The 19,124-nt window shown below is 39.7% G+C and overlaps 1 protein-coding gene across 1 annotated transcript; it reads right to left on the bottom strand.

The window, feature by feature from the left end:
* LOC140157222 (uncharacterized) lies at positions 1-6,607 on the bottom strand. The gene is made up of 3 exons (XM_072180339.1): positions 2,833-6,607; positions 1,542-1,681; positions 1-333 (listed from the first exon to the last, which is right to left on the bottom strand). The coding sequence occupies exons 1-3, from the start codon at positions 6,494-6,496 to the stop codon at positions 136-138; spliced, it is 4,002 nt and encodes a 1,333-aa protein (XP_072036440.1). The 5' UTR covers positions 6,497-6,607; the 3' UTR covers positions 1-135.
* Positions 6,608-19,124: the final 12,517 nt, after the last annotated feature.

The raw sequence follows: 19,124 nt of genomic DNA, 5'->3' as shown, positions 1-19,124 counted from the left end.
GAAACTCCCTGTGTAGGCGGTCGAGTTCATTAAACCATTGTGGAAATAGAACACGAAATAAAAAATAGTGTCCTTTCAATAATGTTCAACCATACATGATGGATATAGAACATAATGAAATCGAATTATCCTCCTTTAAAAAAGCCGTTGGGGGTAGAAATCAACATTGGCTCTAAGTCCACGTGTAGAAGCAATGCCCTTGTACACGTTGACTACGAAGACGATGCGTAGTTTTGTCCCAGCTGTTATAAAGGCACTTTTATCGGTGTTCACTACTACCACCTGCTTCTTATTTAAAGAAATGTGATCGACTACTGCTTCGCATTCGAGAATCTGAAATGATATTTAGAAGGGTAAAAAAGTAAGAGATTGGACCCAATTTACCGTTTCTGTAAACCTCGTAATTCTTTGCGCTTAGACTCGCGATGTCGTCTCGCTGATGCGCACTTGTTACTGCGCACATCATGGCTTTGACCCGGGGCCGCTTTGAAATGCGCAATCGCTTTAGATGCACATCAGCAATCGGGGTGACGTAAAATGACGACATCTCAGGTTTAACCGTAAGAATTATGGGATTTACTGAAAAGGTCAATTGTGTAAACAGTACGTTGTTGTTGGGGGGGGCACGTTGAGAGACATAGCTCAACTGAGTCCACAAAAACTGACAGCAAATAAATAATGAAAAAAGGTCATACCTATTTTACAATACAATATAAATACTTTTAGAAACGGCTTTACAATTGGATGGAGTGGCATGGGTCCAAATGATCATTCGTTTCGTCATCATGGTCAGGGATAGACAACTCTCCCTGTAACCGGGAGCTGCACCGCCAGCTTCTTTTTTAAAGGGCGTTGTCGCAAAATAAATGTTTGCCGACATGATTGTGTCGGGTTTTGTGGGGAACGAATCATAAATGGTGAAGCTTAAAAAGGGTAAATGTATGGTTACATTGCCTAATACATTTTATTAGATGTGAATACAAATGATAATGAATGGTCAATAAAATATAATGGCTATAATCTGGTGCATTCTTGTTGTATTGTTTCGATTTTGTAATGGTGGTGCAATAATTACGTGTACCCGTGTGAATTACAAGGGGGCATACATATTTGCTTTATTTACCACAGGCACTTTGGGTACATTTTCAAAATTATGGAGGGCCTCGGAGTCCCTGACAAAAAATGAGAGAGAAAAGTACCCCCCCCCCCCATCCAACAAAGGCAAAGGAAAAGAAAAGGGAAAGGAGCCTGTTTCTCATCAAATTGTCATCCTGCTCAGTGGTCAAAAATAGTGTAAAATACCACTTTTTTGACAAAAATGGAAGATAAAAGTGCCCCCGAAAAAATAGGGAAGGCAAAGGAAAAGTGAAGGGAAAGGAGCCCGTTTCTCAACAAAATTCACTCTGATCATGTGCCAAAATAATTCAAAATGCCAAATATCCCCCATGGACCTCTGTTGCTCAGAGTTTTATTGTGAGCTTTTTGTAATCAGTGTAGAATATATAAGTTATTTTAAATGTATTTCAATGTCATCTTCCTACCTTAAAGTCAAATATTTTACGAGTGAATTTGAGCACCATCGACCAGCCTTCTAATGTATCTCTGGGTAGTTTGACGTCAACGAATCCTACGAAACCCCCTTTCCATGCTTTTCTGACCTTTGACACTAACCGAATCGGATCTGTAAAATGAGAGTAAAATGAGAAAAGTAAATACCACAGCACAAAGCGACTGTAAACGTGATCCGATTGCGCAATCATCCGAGCACACATTAAATACATAACAAACGTTGGCCGGACAGCGTATTTACTCATGGCTTGCTATCTCCGGTCTTGTCCCCCGCAACCAATGGTTCATTGTTTTAAAACCGGAACGGAGAAAACATCTTTTTCTCTTCATTTTCTTTAGTTCCCTTCGTCAAAAAAGCGGAATTAGCGTAAAAGCCCATGACACTCCGTCTTCTCACGTCATTCTCATGGGATACTTGTGTAAGCTCCAGAATACCCTTCTGGGTTATATCCTTATGGGGTACTGTGTGCGTTCCACAATGTTATTTGGGGGCTATCATTTTTTTCGGAAAGGGGGTCCAAAATATATTGGGGACCCTTTGGAAAGGGTCATAAAATTTTTGATGACCAAAATGTAGAGAGTCACAAGATGCAAGATGACCACAGATAATGTGTTTATTTTATTCAAAAAGACTGATTTCTATACAATCTTAGCTTGTTTAGAGGGTAAGGTGTATCGGTGGTGGTGGTGTCATAAAATTGTTGTTGCCGAAATAGGAGGAGTCGCAATTTTATTGACGCCGGCGTGACGTCAAATGACGACATCTCGGGTGTACTTGTAAAGGCGTATGGAATTTAACGAAAAGGCCAATACCCATCTGAGTCATATCCTTGTGGTCATGACAGCTTAAACATGTTAAAAGTGGTCGAATGCATGTAATAAGCTACTTATCGCCGGTGGGTCCTTGATTTATTCTCCACATTGAATTGGGATTTGTGTACGCACACACTTCCCCTCAAGTATGCTAGGGCTAGGGTACATTTTTTTGAGGTTGCTGCTCCTGTACTAGATCAAGCAAAATGAGTCTGATGTCGATCAAATTCAAAATTCAGTTTCCAATTTTATTACATAAGCCACACTCAGAGCTATATTTTGCTGAAACCCCCATCATAATTTGATTTACGGTTCCAGAGATATGGCCATTTTAGTGATGCTCAGAACAATGAAATACAAAGGAATTATGATACTATTGTTGCCTTTATCTCAAAATCAATATTCACGACATCTGATTCATTTTGATTGATCGCATCACATATTACTTACCTCCTGTCATGATATCTACAAAATCCACGCAAAATGGATGTGCCGTGGTATAGCCTGTATAGACATAAGTAGGATCCCTGCCGTCAAAATCTATCTGCACATCCAATAAATTCGACACGCCATTCACTCCTTCTGTACAGGCCATCACATCGTCACCCATATCATAAATTCTTTTCGTCATTACATCTGTAAGATTATCCATTTCACCAAATCCCCTAGATGTAAGAGCACGAGTCGTAGCACTGCATAATTCACCAGGGTTCTTGAAATCAAATATCTTCGCTACTGCATTCCATATAGCGTTATATCGTCTATCATAATTGAGCGCCACATTTGAATTAGAACCATAATTATGTGGCTTCATATAGTTGTATACTTTGTCAAGTTCGGCACAAATTTCAGCCGACACCTCGATGCCTATTCGCAACCAATGCGTTAGTGTCTTCTTTACTAGAAATTCTAAACTGACCTCTGAATTGATCAGGGTTTCTGTTGCCGGACAAACCGTAGATGGTTCTTCCCACACGGGATAGTTGGCCAACGGCAGAAGGGCTTTTAAAAATTCACGACCTACTGGAATGTCTCGCAAAGAAACCGGATGGTCTTCACCGTGTTTTAGTAGTGGCACCATAACCTGTCTACACGCATATGAAAGGTCATAAAGGTCTCTTTTTCTAATCGCATCACACATGCGAATGAGACCAGGGGTGTCATCAACAGTCATGATATCTTCAAATTGTATACACATCTCACGAAGTACGTTGAGAAATGTAATGGCATCAGATACAACTTCAGGAGTTTCAATAGCCTTCTTAAACTCAGATACAGGTACGTCACTGTCAGGTTCATTACTGACAGCTTTCACGAGCTTTTTACAGAACATTGGGGGCGAAATATTGATTTCAAGAAACATGGCGTTCGATAGAAATGGGAAAACAATATTCATAAGCCTAGCACAAGAATCTTCTCTTTCTATCATTTTCGTTGCATGCGAAATCACTGCAGCAGATAAACTTGTTGTAATATTCAAAATGTTTGAATCAGATCTACTTGCATTTAAGAGTTGACATAACTGATCTGGTCTGTTAGGAAATATAAAAATGCCAGAATCGGACATAATCCCAGTAAGTAAGTTCACAAACATACCAAAAAAACCATCCATCTCGTTAACTCTATCACCTACCTCGCATATAAACGGTAAATAGAAATCTATTAGTGATTCAAGAGATCTTTGAAAGAAATTTAGCTTTTCGACCTGATCGGCAATGATGAATTCAATTCCAGCATAACAAACATGGTAGCCATTGTTAATTTCCTTAAGCCCAAAACGAACGTCCAGTATCTGTAAAATTTCATTAAAAGGACTTGTTCTCAACTCGTCTAATAGTTCAAGCCATAATGACAACCAATCTGTTGCACGGTCATCAAAAAGAGGAGAGATCAAATAGACACAACTATCGACGGCCATTTCTCTGGAAATACTGCTCAGAACTATACAGACGGCATTGTTTACGTCATTGGTTGCAAAATAACATACATTTTGAACAACTTCTTGGACACTATTGGCGCGATAAAACCCCTCAAGGGTTTCAAAAAGTTGGTTCCGAATTCCTACAAATGAGTAACATACAGATGTGGTAAGACCAAAAGAACTGAAAATATTTGGAACACCCGATACCTCCTCAATTACTTCGAAAAGTGCTACACATGTATCAGCATTTCTCAATGATTGATAAAAAATAGCTTTTGTCCGGTTTACAAATTCTGCTAACATGACATCTGTGGCTTCTCCAGTGGTATTGAAAATCGCAACATGTTCGCACATGGAATCAGTATCTTCATATTGTCCTAAGAATGTAATAATGCCACTCAAAACTTCAACTGGATCTAAGATAGGCAAACCTTCCTTAGAAAACCCCGGTGTTAAAAACAATCGTTCCAGTTCGGTTAAAAAATTAATCAACGGTGATTCTGTACTATTGATTCCCATAACACTTACCCGCCATTGACAAAGAATTGGCGAAATGTGCGCGAGTTCTGTGAACGTTACATCAAAAAGGTCATCCACCATTTCTTCTACCGAAGCGCTTTCATTATAACCAACAGTAGCCGCAGCTTCACATAAATCGTCTGCCGAATGATCATCATCTGAGACTACACCTATAAAATTCAGCACATAGTTGAAAAGCTCTGGTGTTCTTGTGAATGTGGTAGATAACACATTGTTAAACACATCTTCTATTAAAGACAAGAACCTTCCCCAATTGGAAATAGATTCCATCGCAGTTGCAGCCACCCAGTTAAGAAAGCCTCCTGCGTTGTTAAGCTCATCCCGTATGCCAAAAACGGGAGTAAACAAATCCAAACAGCTATCAACAAATAAATCTCTAGGCACGAACGTACTATTTAGACACGTGTCGGGATCATCAGTTGATATGTAGCAAATTATGATCTTGCTGAGTTCGTTAAGATTTCCAGCCCTGAACAATACTGTTGCAAAATCAGAACGAAGCGTTGCATCGAGTGTACCTACAACACTTTCACACAAGAATCCATTAGGTGGCCCAGAGTCAACAAACAAAGGTGGTAAATTTGTTGCATTTTCAATCGCATCAAGAAATCCTATACACGTATCAACATCACTCAGAGTTAAAAGAAACGTAGTCTTTGTACTGTTAACAAATGCATATGTCTCTTGTTCAGACGTGCTTAGATTTGCAACATGTTCGCACATGGAATCAGTATCGTCATACTGTCCTAAGAATGCAATAATGGCACTCAAAATTTCAACTGGGTGTAAGAAAGGAAAACCTTCCCCAGAGAACCCCGGTGTCACAAATATTCGTTCCAGCTCGTTCAAAATTGCGATCAACAGTGGTTCTGTACCATCCCTTCCAAGACCGCTGTCATTTACACTTACTCGCCATTGACAAAGAATTGGCGCAACTTGCGCGAGTTCTGTGAACGGTACATTGAGAAGGTCATCCACCAAATCTTCTACCGAAGTGCTTTCATTGTAACCAACGGTAGCCGCAGCTTCACACAAAGCGTTTGCCGAAGGATTATCATCTGCTACAGATAAAAGATTTATAACATAGTCGAAAAGCTCTGGTGGTATTGTCAGTCTTTCCAATGTATCCTCTAACACCACGGCATACACATCTCCCATTAAAGTCAAGAACCTTTCCCAATTAGGAATAAATTCCATCGCAGTTGCAGCCACCCAGTTAAGAATCCCTTCTGTGTTATCAAGCTCATCACGTATACCAAACACTGGAGTAAGCAATTCTGAACAGCTATCAACAAATATTTCTCTAGGTATGGAGGTATAACTAGCCAGACAAGTGTCAGGATCATCAGTTAATATGTAGCAAAATATGATTTTACTCAATTCGTTAAGACTTCCAGCCTTAAACAATACTGTTGCAAAATCAGAACGGAGAGTTGCATCGAGTGTACCTACAACACTTTCACACAAGAATCCATTAGGTGGCCCAGAGTCAACAAACAAAGGTGGTAAATTTGTTGCATTTTCAATCGCATCAAGAAATCCTATACACGTATCAACATCACTCAGAGTTAAAAGAAAAGTAGTCTTTGTACTGTTAACAAATGCATATGTCTCTTGTTCAGACGTGCTTAGATTTGCAACATGTTCGCACATGGAATCAGTATCGTCATACTGTCCTAAGAATGCAATAATGGCACTCAAAAATTCAACTGGGTGTAAGAAAGGAAAACCTTCCCCAGAGAACCCCGGTGTCACAAATATTCGTTCCAGCTCGTTCAAAATTGCGATCAACAGTGGTTCTGTACCATCCTTCCAAGACCGCTGTCATTGACACTTACTCGCCATTGACAAAGAATTGGCGCAACTTGCGCGAGTTCTGTGAACGGTACATTGAGAAGGTCATCCACCAAATCTTCTACCGAAGTGCTTTCATTGTAACCAACGGTAGCCGCAGCTTCACACAAAGCGTCTGCCGAAGGATTATCATCTGCTACAGATGAAAGGTTTATAACATACTCGAAAAGCTCTGGTGGTATTGTCAGTCTTTCCAATGTATCCTCTAACACCACGGCATACACATCTCCCATTAAAGTCAAGAACCTTTCCCAATTAGGAATAAATTCCATCGCAGTTGCAGTTTTAAGAATCCCTTCTGTGTTATCAAGCTCATCACGTATACCAAACACTGGAGTAAGCAATTCTGAACAGCTATCAACAAATATTTCTCTAGGTATGGAGGTATAACTAGCCAGACAAGTGTCAGGATCATCAGTTAATATGTAGCAAAATATGATTTTACTCAATTCGTTAAGACTTCCAGCCTTAAACAATACTGTTGCAAAATCAGAACGGAGAGTTGCATCGAGTGTACCCACAACGCGTTCACACAGCAATCCATTAGGCGGCCCAGAATCAACGAACAAAGGTGGTAAATTTGTTGCATTTTCAATCGCATCAAGAAATCCTATACACGTATCAACATCGCTCAAAGTTAAGAGAAAAGTAGTCTTTGTACTGTTAATAAATGCATTTGTCGCATGTTCAGACGTGCTTAGATTTGCAACATGTTCACACATGGAATCAGTATCTCCATACTGTCCTAAGAATGCAATAATGGCACTCAAAACTTCAACTGGATCTAAGATAGGCGAACCTTCCCCAGAGAACCCCGGTGTTACAAATATTCGTTCCACCTCGTTCAAAATTGCAATCAAGAGTGGTTCTGTACCGTCCCTTCCTAGACCGCTGACATTTACACTTACTCGCCATTGACAAAGAATTGGCGCAACTTGCGCGAGTTCTGTGAACGGTACATTGAGAAGGTCATCCACCAAATCTTCTACCGAAGCACTTTCATTGTAACCAACAGTAGCCGCAGCTTCACACAAATCGTCTGCCGAAGGATTATCATTTACTACAGATAAAAGATTTATAACATAGTTGAAAAGCTCTGGTGGTATTGTCAGTCTTTCCAATGTATCCTCTAACACCACGGCATACACATCTGCCATTAAAGTCAAGAACCTTTCCCAATTAGGAATAAATTCCATCGCAGTTGCAGCCACCCAGGTAAGAATCCCTTCTGTGTTATCATGCAGCTCATCACGTATACCAAAAACTGGAGTAAACAAATCCAAACAGCTATCGACAAATATGTCTCTAGGTATGGAGGTATAACTAGCCAGACAAGTGTCAGGATCATCAGATGATCTGTAGCAAACTATGATTTTACTCAATTCGTTAAGATTTCCAGCGCTAAACAATACTGTTGCAAATTCAGAACGAAGAGTTGCATCGAGTATACCTACAACACGTTCACACAAGAATTCATTAGGCGGCCCAGAATCATCGTACCAAGGTGGTAAATTCGTTGCGTTTTCGATCGCATCAAGAAATCCTATACACGTATCAACATCGCTCAAAGTTAAAAGAAAAGTAGTCTTTGTACTGTTAACAAATGCATCTGTCGCTTGTTCAGATGTGTTTAGATTTGCAACATATTCGCACATGGAATCAGTATCTTCATATTGTCCCAAGAATGTAATAATGGCACTAAAAACTTCAACTGGATCTAAGATAGGCGAACCTTCTCCAGAGAACCCCGGTGTTAAGAATATTCGTTCCAACTCGTTGAAAAACGCTAACAAGGGGAGTGGTTCTGTACCATCCCATCCAAGACCACTATCATTTACACTTACTCGCCATTGACAAAGAATTGGTGAAACTTGCGCGAGTTCTGTGAACGTTAAATTGAGAAGGTCATCCAGCAATTCTTCTACCGAAGCGCTTTCATTGTAAACAACAGTAGCCGCAGCTTCACACAGATCTTCTGGTGAAGGAGCATTATCTGAGACTACAGCTATAAAATTTAGAACATAGTTGAAAAACTCTGGTGGTCTTAACAATGTAGAAACTAATACATTGTTATAAGTATCTGATATTAAAGACAAGAACCTTCTCCAATTAGGAATAAATTCCATCGCAGTTTCAAACACCCAGTTACCAAACCCATTTACGTCGTCGAGCTCATCACGTATACCAATAAGGGGAATGACCAATTCTGAACAGTTATCGACAAATATTTCTCTAGGCATGAAGACCGTATTACTCAGACAAGTGTCGGGATCACTAAATCCGTAGCAAAATCTGATTCTTCTTAGTTCGAGAAGACTTCTAGCGCTAAAAAACGCTGTTGCATAATCTGAACGGAGAGTTTCATCCAGTCTATCTATAACGCTTTCACACCGGTACGAATTAGGCGGCCCAAAATCATCGTACCAAGGTGATAAATTTGTAGCATTTTCAATCGCATCAAGAAATCCTATACACGTATCAACATCGCTCAAAGTTAAAAGTAAAGCAGTTTTTGTACTATTAACAAATTCTGTTACAAAGGCATCTGTCGCATGTTCAGATGTGTTCAGATTTGCAACATGTTCGCACATGGAATCAGTATCTTCATATTGTCCTAAGAATGCAATAATGGCACTTAAAACTTCAACTGGATCTAAGATAGGCAAACCGTCCCCAGAGAACCCCGGTGTTAAAAATATTCGTTCCAGCTCTTTCAAAAACGCAACCAAGACTCGTTCTGAACTATCACTCCCTAGACCGCTGTCATTTACACTTATTCGCCATTGACAAAGAATTGGCAAAACATGAGCGAGTTCTGAGATTGTCTCATTAAGAAGCTCATCCACAAATTCTTCTATCGGAGTGCTTTCATTGTAAGCAACAATAGCCGCAGCATCACACCATTCTTCTGCCACGGAATCATAATCATAAACTACAGATATAAGATTTAGAACATAGTTATAAAGCTCTGGTGGTCTTGTCAATGTGTCAATTAACACATTGGTATACACCTCTCCAATTAAAGACCAGAACCTTTCCCAATTAGGAATAAATTCCATCGCAGTTACAGCCACCCAGTCAGGAAACCCGCCTTTGTTGTCGAGCTCATCACGTATACCAATAACGGGAGTAACCAATTCCGAACAGTCGGCAACAAATATTTCTCTAGGCATGAATACCGTACTATTGAGACAAGTGTTGAAATCATCAGTGGATGTGTAACAAACTATATTATTCCTCAGTTCATGAAGACTTCCGGCGCTAAACAATAATGTTGCAAAATCAGAACGGATAGTTTCATCGAGTGTACCTATAACGCGTCCACACAACAATCCATTTGGCGGCCCAGAATCAACGAACAAAGGTGGTAAATTTGTTGCATTTTCAATCGCATCAAGCAATCCTATACACGTATCAACATCGCTCAAAGTTAAAAGAAAAGTAGTCTTTGTACTGTTAACAAATGCATCTGTCGCTTGTTCAGACGTGCTTAGATTTGCAACATGTTCGCACATGGAATCAGTATCGTTATATTGTCCTAAGAATGTAATAATGGCACTCAAAACTTCAACTGGATCTAAGATAGGCAAACCTTTCCCAGAAAACCCCGGTGTTACAAATATTCGTTCCAGCTCGTTCACAATTGCAATCAAGAGTGGTTCTGTACCTTCCCTTCCTAGACCGCTGCCATTTACACTTACTCGCCATTGACAAAGAATTGGCGCAACTTGTGCGAGTTCTGAGAACGGTACATTGAGAAGGTCATCCACCAAATCTTCTACCGAAGCGCTTTCATTGTAACCAACAGTAGCCGCAGCTTCACATAAATCGTCTGCCGAAGGATTATCATTTACTACAGATAAAAGATTTATAACATAGTTGAAAAGCTCTGGTAGCATTATCAGTCTTTCCAATGCATCATCTAACACCTCGGCATACACATCTCCAATTAAAGACACAACCCTTCCCCAATTAGGAATAAATTCCATCGCAATTGCAGCCACCCAGTTTAGAATTCCCCCTGTGTTATTAAGCTCATCACGTATACCAAAAACTGGAGTAAGCAATTCTGAACAGCTATCGACAAACATTTCTCTAGGCATGAAGAACGTACTATTCAGGCAAGTGTTGAGATCATCAGTTGATATGTAGCAAACTATGATTTTCCTTAATTCGTGAAGACTTCTAACGCTATAGAGCACTGTTGCAAAATCAGAAAGGAGAATTGCATCGAATGTACCTACAACCGTGGCAACGCGTTCACACAACAATCCATTAGGCGGCCCAGAATCAACGTACCAAGGTGGTAAATTTGTTGCATTTTCAATCGCATCAAGAAATCCTATACACGTATCAACATCGCTCAAAGTTAAAAGAAAAGTAGTCTTTGTAGTGTTAACAAATGCATCCGTCGCTTGTTCAGATGTGTCTAGATTTGCAACATGTTCGCACATGGAATCAGTATCGTCATACTGTCCTAAGAATGTAATAATGGCACTCAAAACTTCAACTGGATCTAAGATAGGCGAACCTTCCCCAGAGAACCCCGGTGTTACAAATATTCGTTCCACCTCGTTCAAAATTGCAATCAAGAGTGGTTCTGTACCGACCCTTCCTAGACCGCTGTCATTTACACTTATTCGCCATTGACAAAGAATTGGTGAAATCTGCGCGAGTTCTGTGAACGGTACATTGAGAAGGTCATCCACCAAATATTCTACCGAAGCGCTTTCATTGTAACCAACAGTAGCCGCAGCTTCACACAAATCGTCTGCCGAAGGGTTATCATTTACTACAGATAAAAGATTTATAATATAGTTGAAAAGCTCTGGTGGCATTATCAGTCTTTCCAATATATCAGCTAATACATCGGCATACACCTCTCCAATTAAAGACACAACCCTTCCCCAATTAGGAATAAATTCCATCGCAGTTGCAGCGACCCAGTTAAGAATCCCTCCTGTGTTTTTAAGCTCATCACGTATACCAAAAACTGGAGTAAGCAATTCTGAACAGCTATCGACAAACACCTCTCTAGGCATGAAGAACGTACTATTCAGACAAGTGTTGAGATCATCAGTTGATATGTAGCACACTATGATTTTCCTTAATTCGTGAAGACTTCTAGCGCTGTAGAGCACTGTTGCAAAATCAGAAAGGAGAATTGCATCGAATGTACCTACAACCGTGACAACGCGTTCACACAATAAACCATTAGGCGGCCCAGAATCAACGTACCAAGGTGGTAAATTTGTTGCATTTTCAATCGCATCAAGAAATCCTATACACGTATCAACATCGCTCAGAGTTAAAAGAAAAGTAGTCTTTGTACTGTTAACAAATGCATCTGTCGCTTGTTCAGACGTGTTTAGATTTGCAACATGTTCGCACATGGAATCAGTATCGTCATACTGTCCTAAGAATGCAATAATGGCACTCAAAACTTCAACTGGATCTAAAATAGGCGAACCTTCCCCAGAGAAACCCGGTGTTACAAATATTCGTTCCACCTCGTTCAAAATTGCAATCAACAGTGGTTCTGTACCATCCCTTCCTAGACCGCTGTCATTTACACTTACTCGCCATTGACAAAGAATTGGCGAAACTTGCGCGAGCTCTGTGAACGGTACATTGAGAAGGTCATCCACCAAATCTTCTACCGAAGCGCTTTCATTGTAACCAACGGTAGCCGCAGCCTCACACAAATCGTCTGCCGAAGGATTATTATTTACTACAGATAAAAGATTTATAACATAGTTGAAAATCTCTGGTGGCATTATCAGTCTTTCCAATATATCATCTAACACCTGGGCATACACCTCTCCAATTAAAGACACAACCCTTCCCCAATTAGGAATATATTCCATCGCAGTTGCACCCACCCAGTTAAGAATCCCTCCTGTGTTATTAAGCTCATCACGTATACCAAACACTGGAGTAAGAAATTCTGAACAGCTATCGACAAACACTTCTCTAGGCATGAAGAACGTACTATTCAGGCAAGTGTTCAGATCATCAGTTGATATGTAGCAAACTATGATTTTCCTTAATTCGTGAAGACTTCTAGCGCTGTAGAGCACTGTTGCAAAATCAGAAAGGAGAATTGCATCGAATGTACCTACAACCGTGACAACGCGTTCACACAATAAACCATTAGGCGGTCCAGAATCAACGTACCAAGGTGGTAAATTTGTTGCATTTTCAATCGCATCAAGAAATCCTATACACGTATCAACATCACTCAAAGTTAAAAGAAAAGTAGTCTTTGTAGTGTTAACAAATGCATCCGTCGCTTGTTCAGATGTGTTTAGATTTGCAACATGTTCGCACATGGAATCAGTATCTTCATATTGTCCTAAGAATGCAATAATGGCACTCAAAACTTCAACTGGATCCAAGATTGGCGAACCTTCTCCAGAGAACCCCGGACTTACAAATATTCGTTCCAACTCGTTCAAAATTGCAATCAACAGTGGTTCTGTACCATCCCTTCCTAGACCGCTGTCATTTATACTTGCTCGCCATTGACAAAGAATTTGCGAAACTTGCGCGAGTTCTGTGAACGGTACATTGAGAAGGTCATCCACCAAATCTTCTACCGAAGCGCTTTCATTGTAACCAACAGTAGCCGCAGCTTCACACAAAACGTCTGCCGAAGGATTATCATTTACTACAGATAACAGATTTATAACATAGTTGAAAAGCTCTGGTGGCATTATCAGTCTTTCCAATGCATCATCTAACACCTCGGCAGACACATCTCCAATTAAAGACACAACCCTTCCCCAATTAGGAATAAATTCCATCGCAGTTGCACCCACCCAGTTTAGAATTCCCCCTGTGTAAATAAGCTCATCACGTATACCAAAAGCTGGTGTAAACAATTCCGAACAACTATCAACAAATATTTCCCTAGGCATGAAGAATGTACTATTCAGACAAGTGTTGAGATCATCATATGTGTAGCAAACTACATTTTTCCTCAATTCGTGAAGACTTCTAACGCTAAACAATACTGTTGCAAAATCAGAACGGAGAGTTTCATCGAGTGTACCTACAACGCGTCCACACAACAATCCATTAGGTGGCCCAGAGTCAACGAACAAAGGTGGTAAATTTGTTGCATTTTCAATCGCATCAAGAAATCCTATACACGTATCAATATCGCTCAAAGTTAAGAGAAAAGTAGTCTTTGTACTGTTAACAAAGGCATCTGTCGCTTGTTCAGATGTGTTTAGGTTTGCAACATGTTCGCACATGGAATCTGTATCTTCATATTGTCCTAAGAATGCAATAATGGCACTCAAAACTTCAACTGGATCTAAAATAGGCAAACCTTCCCCAGAGAACCCCGGTGTTACAAATATCCGTTCCAGTTCGTTCAATACCGCAATCAAGAGTGGTTCTGTGCCATCCCTTCCTAGACCGCTGTCATTTACATTTATTCGCCATTGACAAAGAATTGGCGAAACCTGCGCGAGTTCTGTGAACGTTACATTAAGAAGGTCATCCACCAAATCTCCTACCGAAGCGCTTTCATTGTAACCAATAGTAGCCGCAGCTTCACACACATCGCCTGCCGAAGGATTATCATCTGCGACTACAGATATAAAATTTAAAGCATAGATGAAAAGCTCTGGTGGTCTTGTCAATGTGGTAGATAATACATTGTTAAACACATCTTCTATTAAAGACAAGAACCTTCCCCAATTGGAAATATATTCCATCGCAGTTGCAGCCACCCAGTTAAGAAAGCCTCCTGTGTTATCAAGCTCATCACGTATACCAACAATTGTAGTAACCAATTCCGAACAGGTGTCAACAAATATTTCTCTAGGTATGGAGGTTATACCAGCCAGACAAGCTTTGGGATCATCAGTTGATAAGTAGCAGATCATGCTTTCGCTCAAGTCTACAAGACTCCTAGCGCCAAAGAATATTGCAAAATTAGAATTGGCGGTTTCATTGAGTGTACCAACAATAGCTTCACATAATATTCTGTTCGAAGGCTTCCCTAGAACCTCATATGAAGGTGGTAAATTTGTTGCATTTTCAATCGCATCAAGAAATCCTATACACGTATCAACATCGGTCAAAGTTAAAAGAAAAGTAATCTTTGTACTATTAGCAAATGCGCTTGTATCATTAGAAGCATTTAAACACATAGAATCGGTTTTCTGATACCCTCCAAGATATGTCATTGCGGCACTAAATACTTCAATTGGGTCAAATAAATTAAAACTTGAAAACATTTCTAAGAAAGGGTAATATTCTGAAAGAAATTGTACTAGCTGAACAGCAAGAGGTGTCTCCCCTTCCCTGTCCTCATTAGCTGAACGTGCCATACAAATAAAAGGAGTCAAATTGGTTATCTCAAGGAATGCTGCGTCAAGTAGATGATCTACCCATTCTTCTATCGACATACTTTCATTGTATGCAACTGTAGCAGCAGCGTTACAAAAACTTTCCGGTGTAGAATTCTCTCCAAACCCTCCGCCACAAACAAAACAAAATAATTAAACAACTCTGGGACTTTGACAACATTGGTCAGGATATTGTTTGAAAACTCTGGTATGATCATCGAAAAGAATTTAAACAGCTCTGAAACGTTCACAATATTAGCCAGGATATTGTTGGCATCCCCTGTTATTATGGACAAGAAGTTAAACCAACTTGGAATGGAATCCATTCGAGTGATTACATTTTGTACGATCCAGTTAATTAACCATTCCGGAATATTAAGAGATTCACTAGTTAAGTTGTCTATCAGTTGGGTGATTCCATTTTGTACGATCCAGTTAATAAACCAATCCGGAGTATTAGGAGATTCACTTGTCCAGTCGTCTATCAGTTGGGTGATTCCATTTTGTACGATCCAGTTAATAAACCAATCCGGAGTATTAGGAGATTCACTAGTCCTGTTGTCTATCAGCGAGTCTATCATCGAGTTTCCTAGATTGCCGAACCAACTTTGATTACCAGCCATGAATGATGATGAAGTGTTGGGATCGTCACTTCTGTTCCTCCTGTAATTAAAACAAACAGGTATGATTCATCAGTGAACGGCTCTTTTCAGAGCCATCAGTAGACAAGGGCGGTCTACATGTCTCATTCTTAGGTACTTTGTCCTGAAGAAGTCAGAGCTACTCCTGACGAAAGCTTGACAGTTCTAAACTTGTCCGACGGCGAACCCGCTAAAACCCACTAATTGTTATGAATTCCCGTCGTAAAAGCCTATCCCACAATATGATTCATTATTGTTGAATTAACCGGGGGCACTTAACACAAATGACCATACGGAACGACCCTCCCTCCCTCTTTTTTTTTTTTTTTTTTTTTTTTTTTTGATTTCGCAGCTACGAAAGACCCCTTAAATTTGACCAAAATAAAGCTCCAAAGGACCCTTGATTTTGATGTCACGATCTAAAAGACCCCTAAATTGCTCAGTCCTCACATTTCTGGGGTTTTCAGGCGAATTTCCGCCAGAGAGCCAAGAAAGACCCTTGATTTTGACAGTTCGCGTCTCCAAAAGATCTCCTTTAATTGTTCGCGTCTCCAAAAGATCCCCTTTTACTGATACCCCGTCAGCTCCCAAAGACCAACCACCTCAAAATTCCGGGGTGCATACCCACCAAATATTTACGATATACCCCCCTCCCCGTGTATTAAGTGATGGAGAAAGCAAAGTCAACTTTCCAGGACCGGTAATCGTCTTGTAGTTCTCAAACGACAAACTCTGAAGAAATGAAGATGATGGAAATGATGCTATGTATGATGTAAAGATACTTCCAGTATAGTCATACAGTAGTTTGAAAACAGAGTTTAGAAATAAATCTGAGTATAGACCTTGCGGTACCACGGGGCAATTCACAAGATAATACAATAAAACAGGTGACAGGTATGAATAAGGTATGTTTCTATATTTGTGATTGTAAGTTCCAGTATTCATGGTATTAGATTTATTCCAAACTCAGATGCTACACAGTGTCATCGACCCTATATCTTCATGGCAGGAATCGCCATGGTAGGTTGAATCCACAGCCACGATTAGCCATTTGGTTCAAACCTTTAAAGCTCTTTAAAACTAATAATTAGTCGAGGGACATAACTAAGGCTACTCACAATAGTCAGGTAATCGATCTTGGTTGTGCGTGAATAAGCTTGTATACCCCATTGAGTTCAATGGTCATCGACTTTTATACTGCCTACAGTGAGTGCAGCTGTACGCAATGCAACGCAATATAAAATGGTCAAATTTTGAGTTCAAAGCGCACGGCCAATTTTCAAAGCGCATTCTAGCGACTATCATATCTGTTCAACACGTATTTTCAAGTGTATGAGACCACATCTGGTTTCTTGAGAAAAATTCATTTGCGGGAGATATTCATCAATTTCTAACCCAGTATCGGAAGATTTTCGTCTGATCTCAAAATCGTACATAGCAATTCACGTGTATCGATCCCGTGTATTCATTTTAGTGTCTCTGCTCCACCAAATAATTATTAGCCAGGCGGTGTCGGTGTGTGCTATACAATGTGTTGTTCTCCTAAAGTTGAACATAAAACATTGGGACTATTTTTCGTCATAGGTTCCTAGATATAGGTAAAAATTATACTCTGTGTGAACTTGGACAGTTCTGCAGTAGCATGTTTTGTTGACATTTTTTAAAATGTTTTTCTTCATGACAGTTCTAATACCATCAACTGACAACTCAAATACAAAGGATATCAGTTGGCAATCTTAATGTTATGCAATCAAGTTTGTAACACTACAGTCTTACAATGAGCAGAAAGTCACTGAGTCACGCCATTCAAGTACCAATATTGATTACCTCAAGTGGCCTACTGCAGTAACCAGATATGACCCTGAGCTACCCTGTGATTTCCATGATATTTTGCAATAACAAAACCATGTTTTGCTTGATTTTGGTATGAAATTGAGCAAATAAAATTCAATGTCTTATGTCAATTTGGAGTTATTAAGGGCAACCAACTCATGGCCCATATGAACATGCTGTACTGGTTTTCAGTACCCTGTTTTCCATGGGAGACTTTAGGAACCCATGGATTCGATCCATGTAGTAGAGCTTTTGGCAAAATCTCGGACTAAAATGTTATCTTCCCATATTGTTGTGTGATAGCGGATCGCGCGTGGAGACAGTAGATCAACCAAAGTGACCAGTGTACTGTTTCTATTTAAACTTTCCTTCTTTAAATGTGTAAATGTGAATAGTCGATGTTCATTCCCTTTTTTATTGCTTGGTTGCTTGCTCGCTTAAAGTACTAGAGTACTTCCATGCTTAAACAGTCAAAATTTCAAAATCGGAATGGATTTTGGGGGATACTTTTAAATGTGGAAATACTGCCTTTCGATTTTTTAAATCATTCAGGAAGTTATCTCCCAGCATGATTGTGTTGTTTGGTATGACAATTGTAGGTAGGGTCCTACTCACCCGCCAAACCAAGTTGACAGAAATGATATCATTGACGAGGAAGTGTTACGACCTTCACTTCTGTAATTAAGACAAACATACAAGACGTTAGTTTGAACAGCTTTCGCATTAAATATAAAAATTATTATCCAAACATAATGCAAACAGAACGCAAAACCTTTTTTGTCCAATAATTATGATATATTATGAAAATGATTTTAGAGGCTGTCATTTTCTTCAGAATGGGGGTGGGGGTTAATGAGTATAGGGGGTCATAGAATTTTTCGAACAAAAATGGGGGAGTATAATTTTTTACACTAAAAATAGGGGGTTAAAGAATTATCATTAAGGGCTGGTGACTCAAAATTTTCAAGCGCTGCGCGCAATCTTTATTGATGTAATGCTATATTTAAAATGCGCCTTCTTTACACTTACGATCCAAATTCTAATACACTTCGCGCACTTTAAGTTACTGCGCGCTCCGCGCCTTAGTTCGGGGGGGCATAAACATTTTCGACTCGAGATAGAGGTCATAAACATTTAGCTCGTGATAGGGGGGTCATACAACATTTGACTCCAGTCTCCGACATATTCATGACCCCCCCTCCCCCTTAAACCATATTGTGGTCAGTTTAAAAAATGCTATCTTGCGAAAAATAACACATAGAATTGCCACCTGTTGGAATTCAAATAATTATATTTTGGTGAAATACTTAATAAGTTGTCGGCTATATTTTATTATGTTTTACTTTATCTCCTTCAGCAAATATCAAGATCAGCTCAAATGCTTGTCCATTTCTAATATATATTGTCCCGGTATCGAATTGAAAAGAAATGAGTTTCTTGCATACTTGCCAAGTATAACCACAATAATTTTGCATAGTCATGAGCATGATGAATATAATTATATGGCATACGAAAATTACGTGGAACAGTCCACTTTATATAATTTTGAGATGTTATCTCCCAATTAGGATTTTGCTGTTTGGTGATTAA

Source organism: Amphiura filiformis, chromosome 7 (assembly GCF_039555335.1).
Source record: "Amphiura filiformis chromosome 7, Afil_fr2py, whole genome shotgun sequence".
Taxonomy (NCBI): Eukaryota; Metazoa; Echinodermata; class Ophiuroidea; order Amphilepidida; family Amphiuridae; genus Amphiura; species Amphiura filiformis.
The sequence above is the reverse complement of the archived record's forward strand: the minus strand, read 5'-3'. Positions and strand labels throughout refer to the sequence as shown.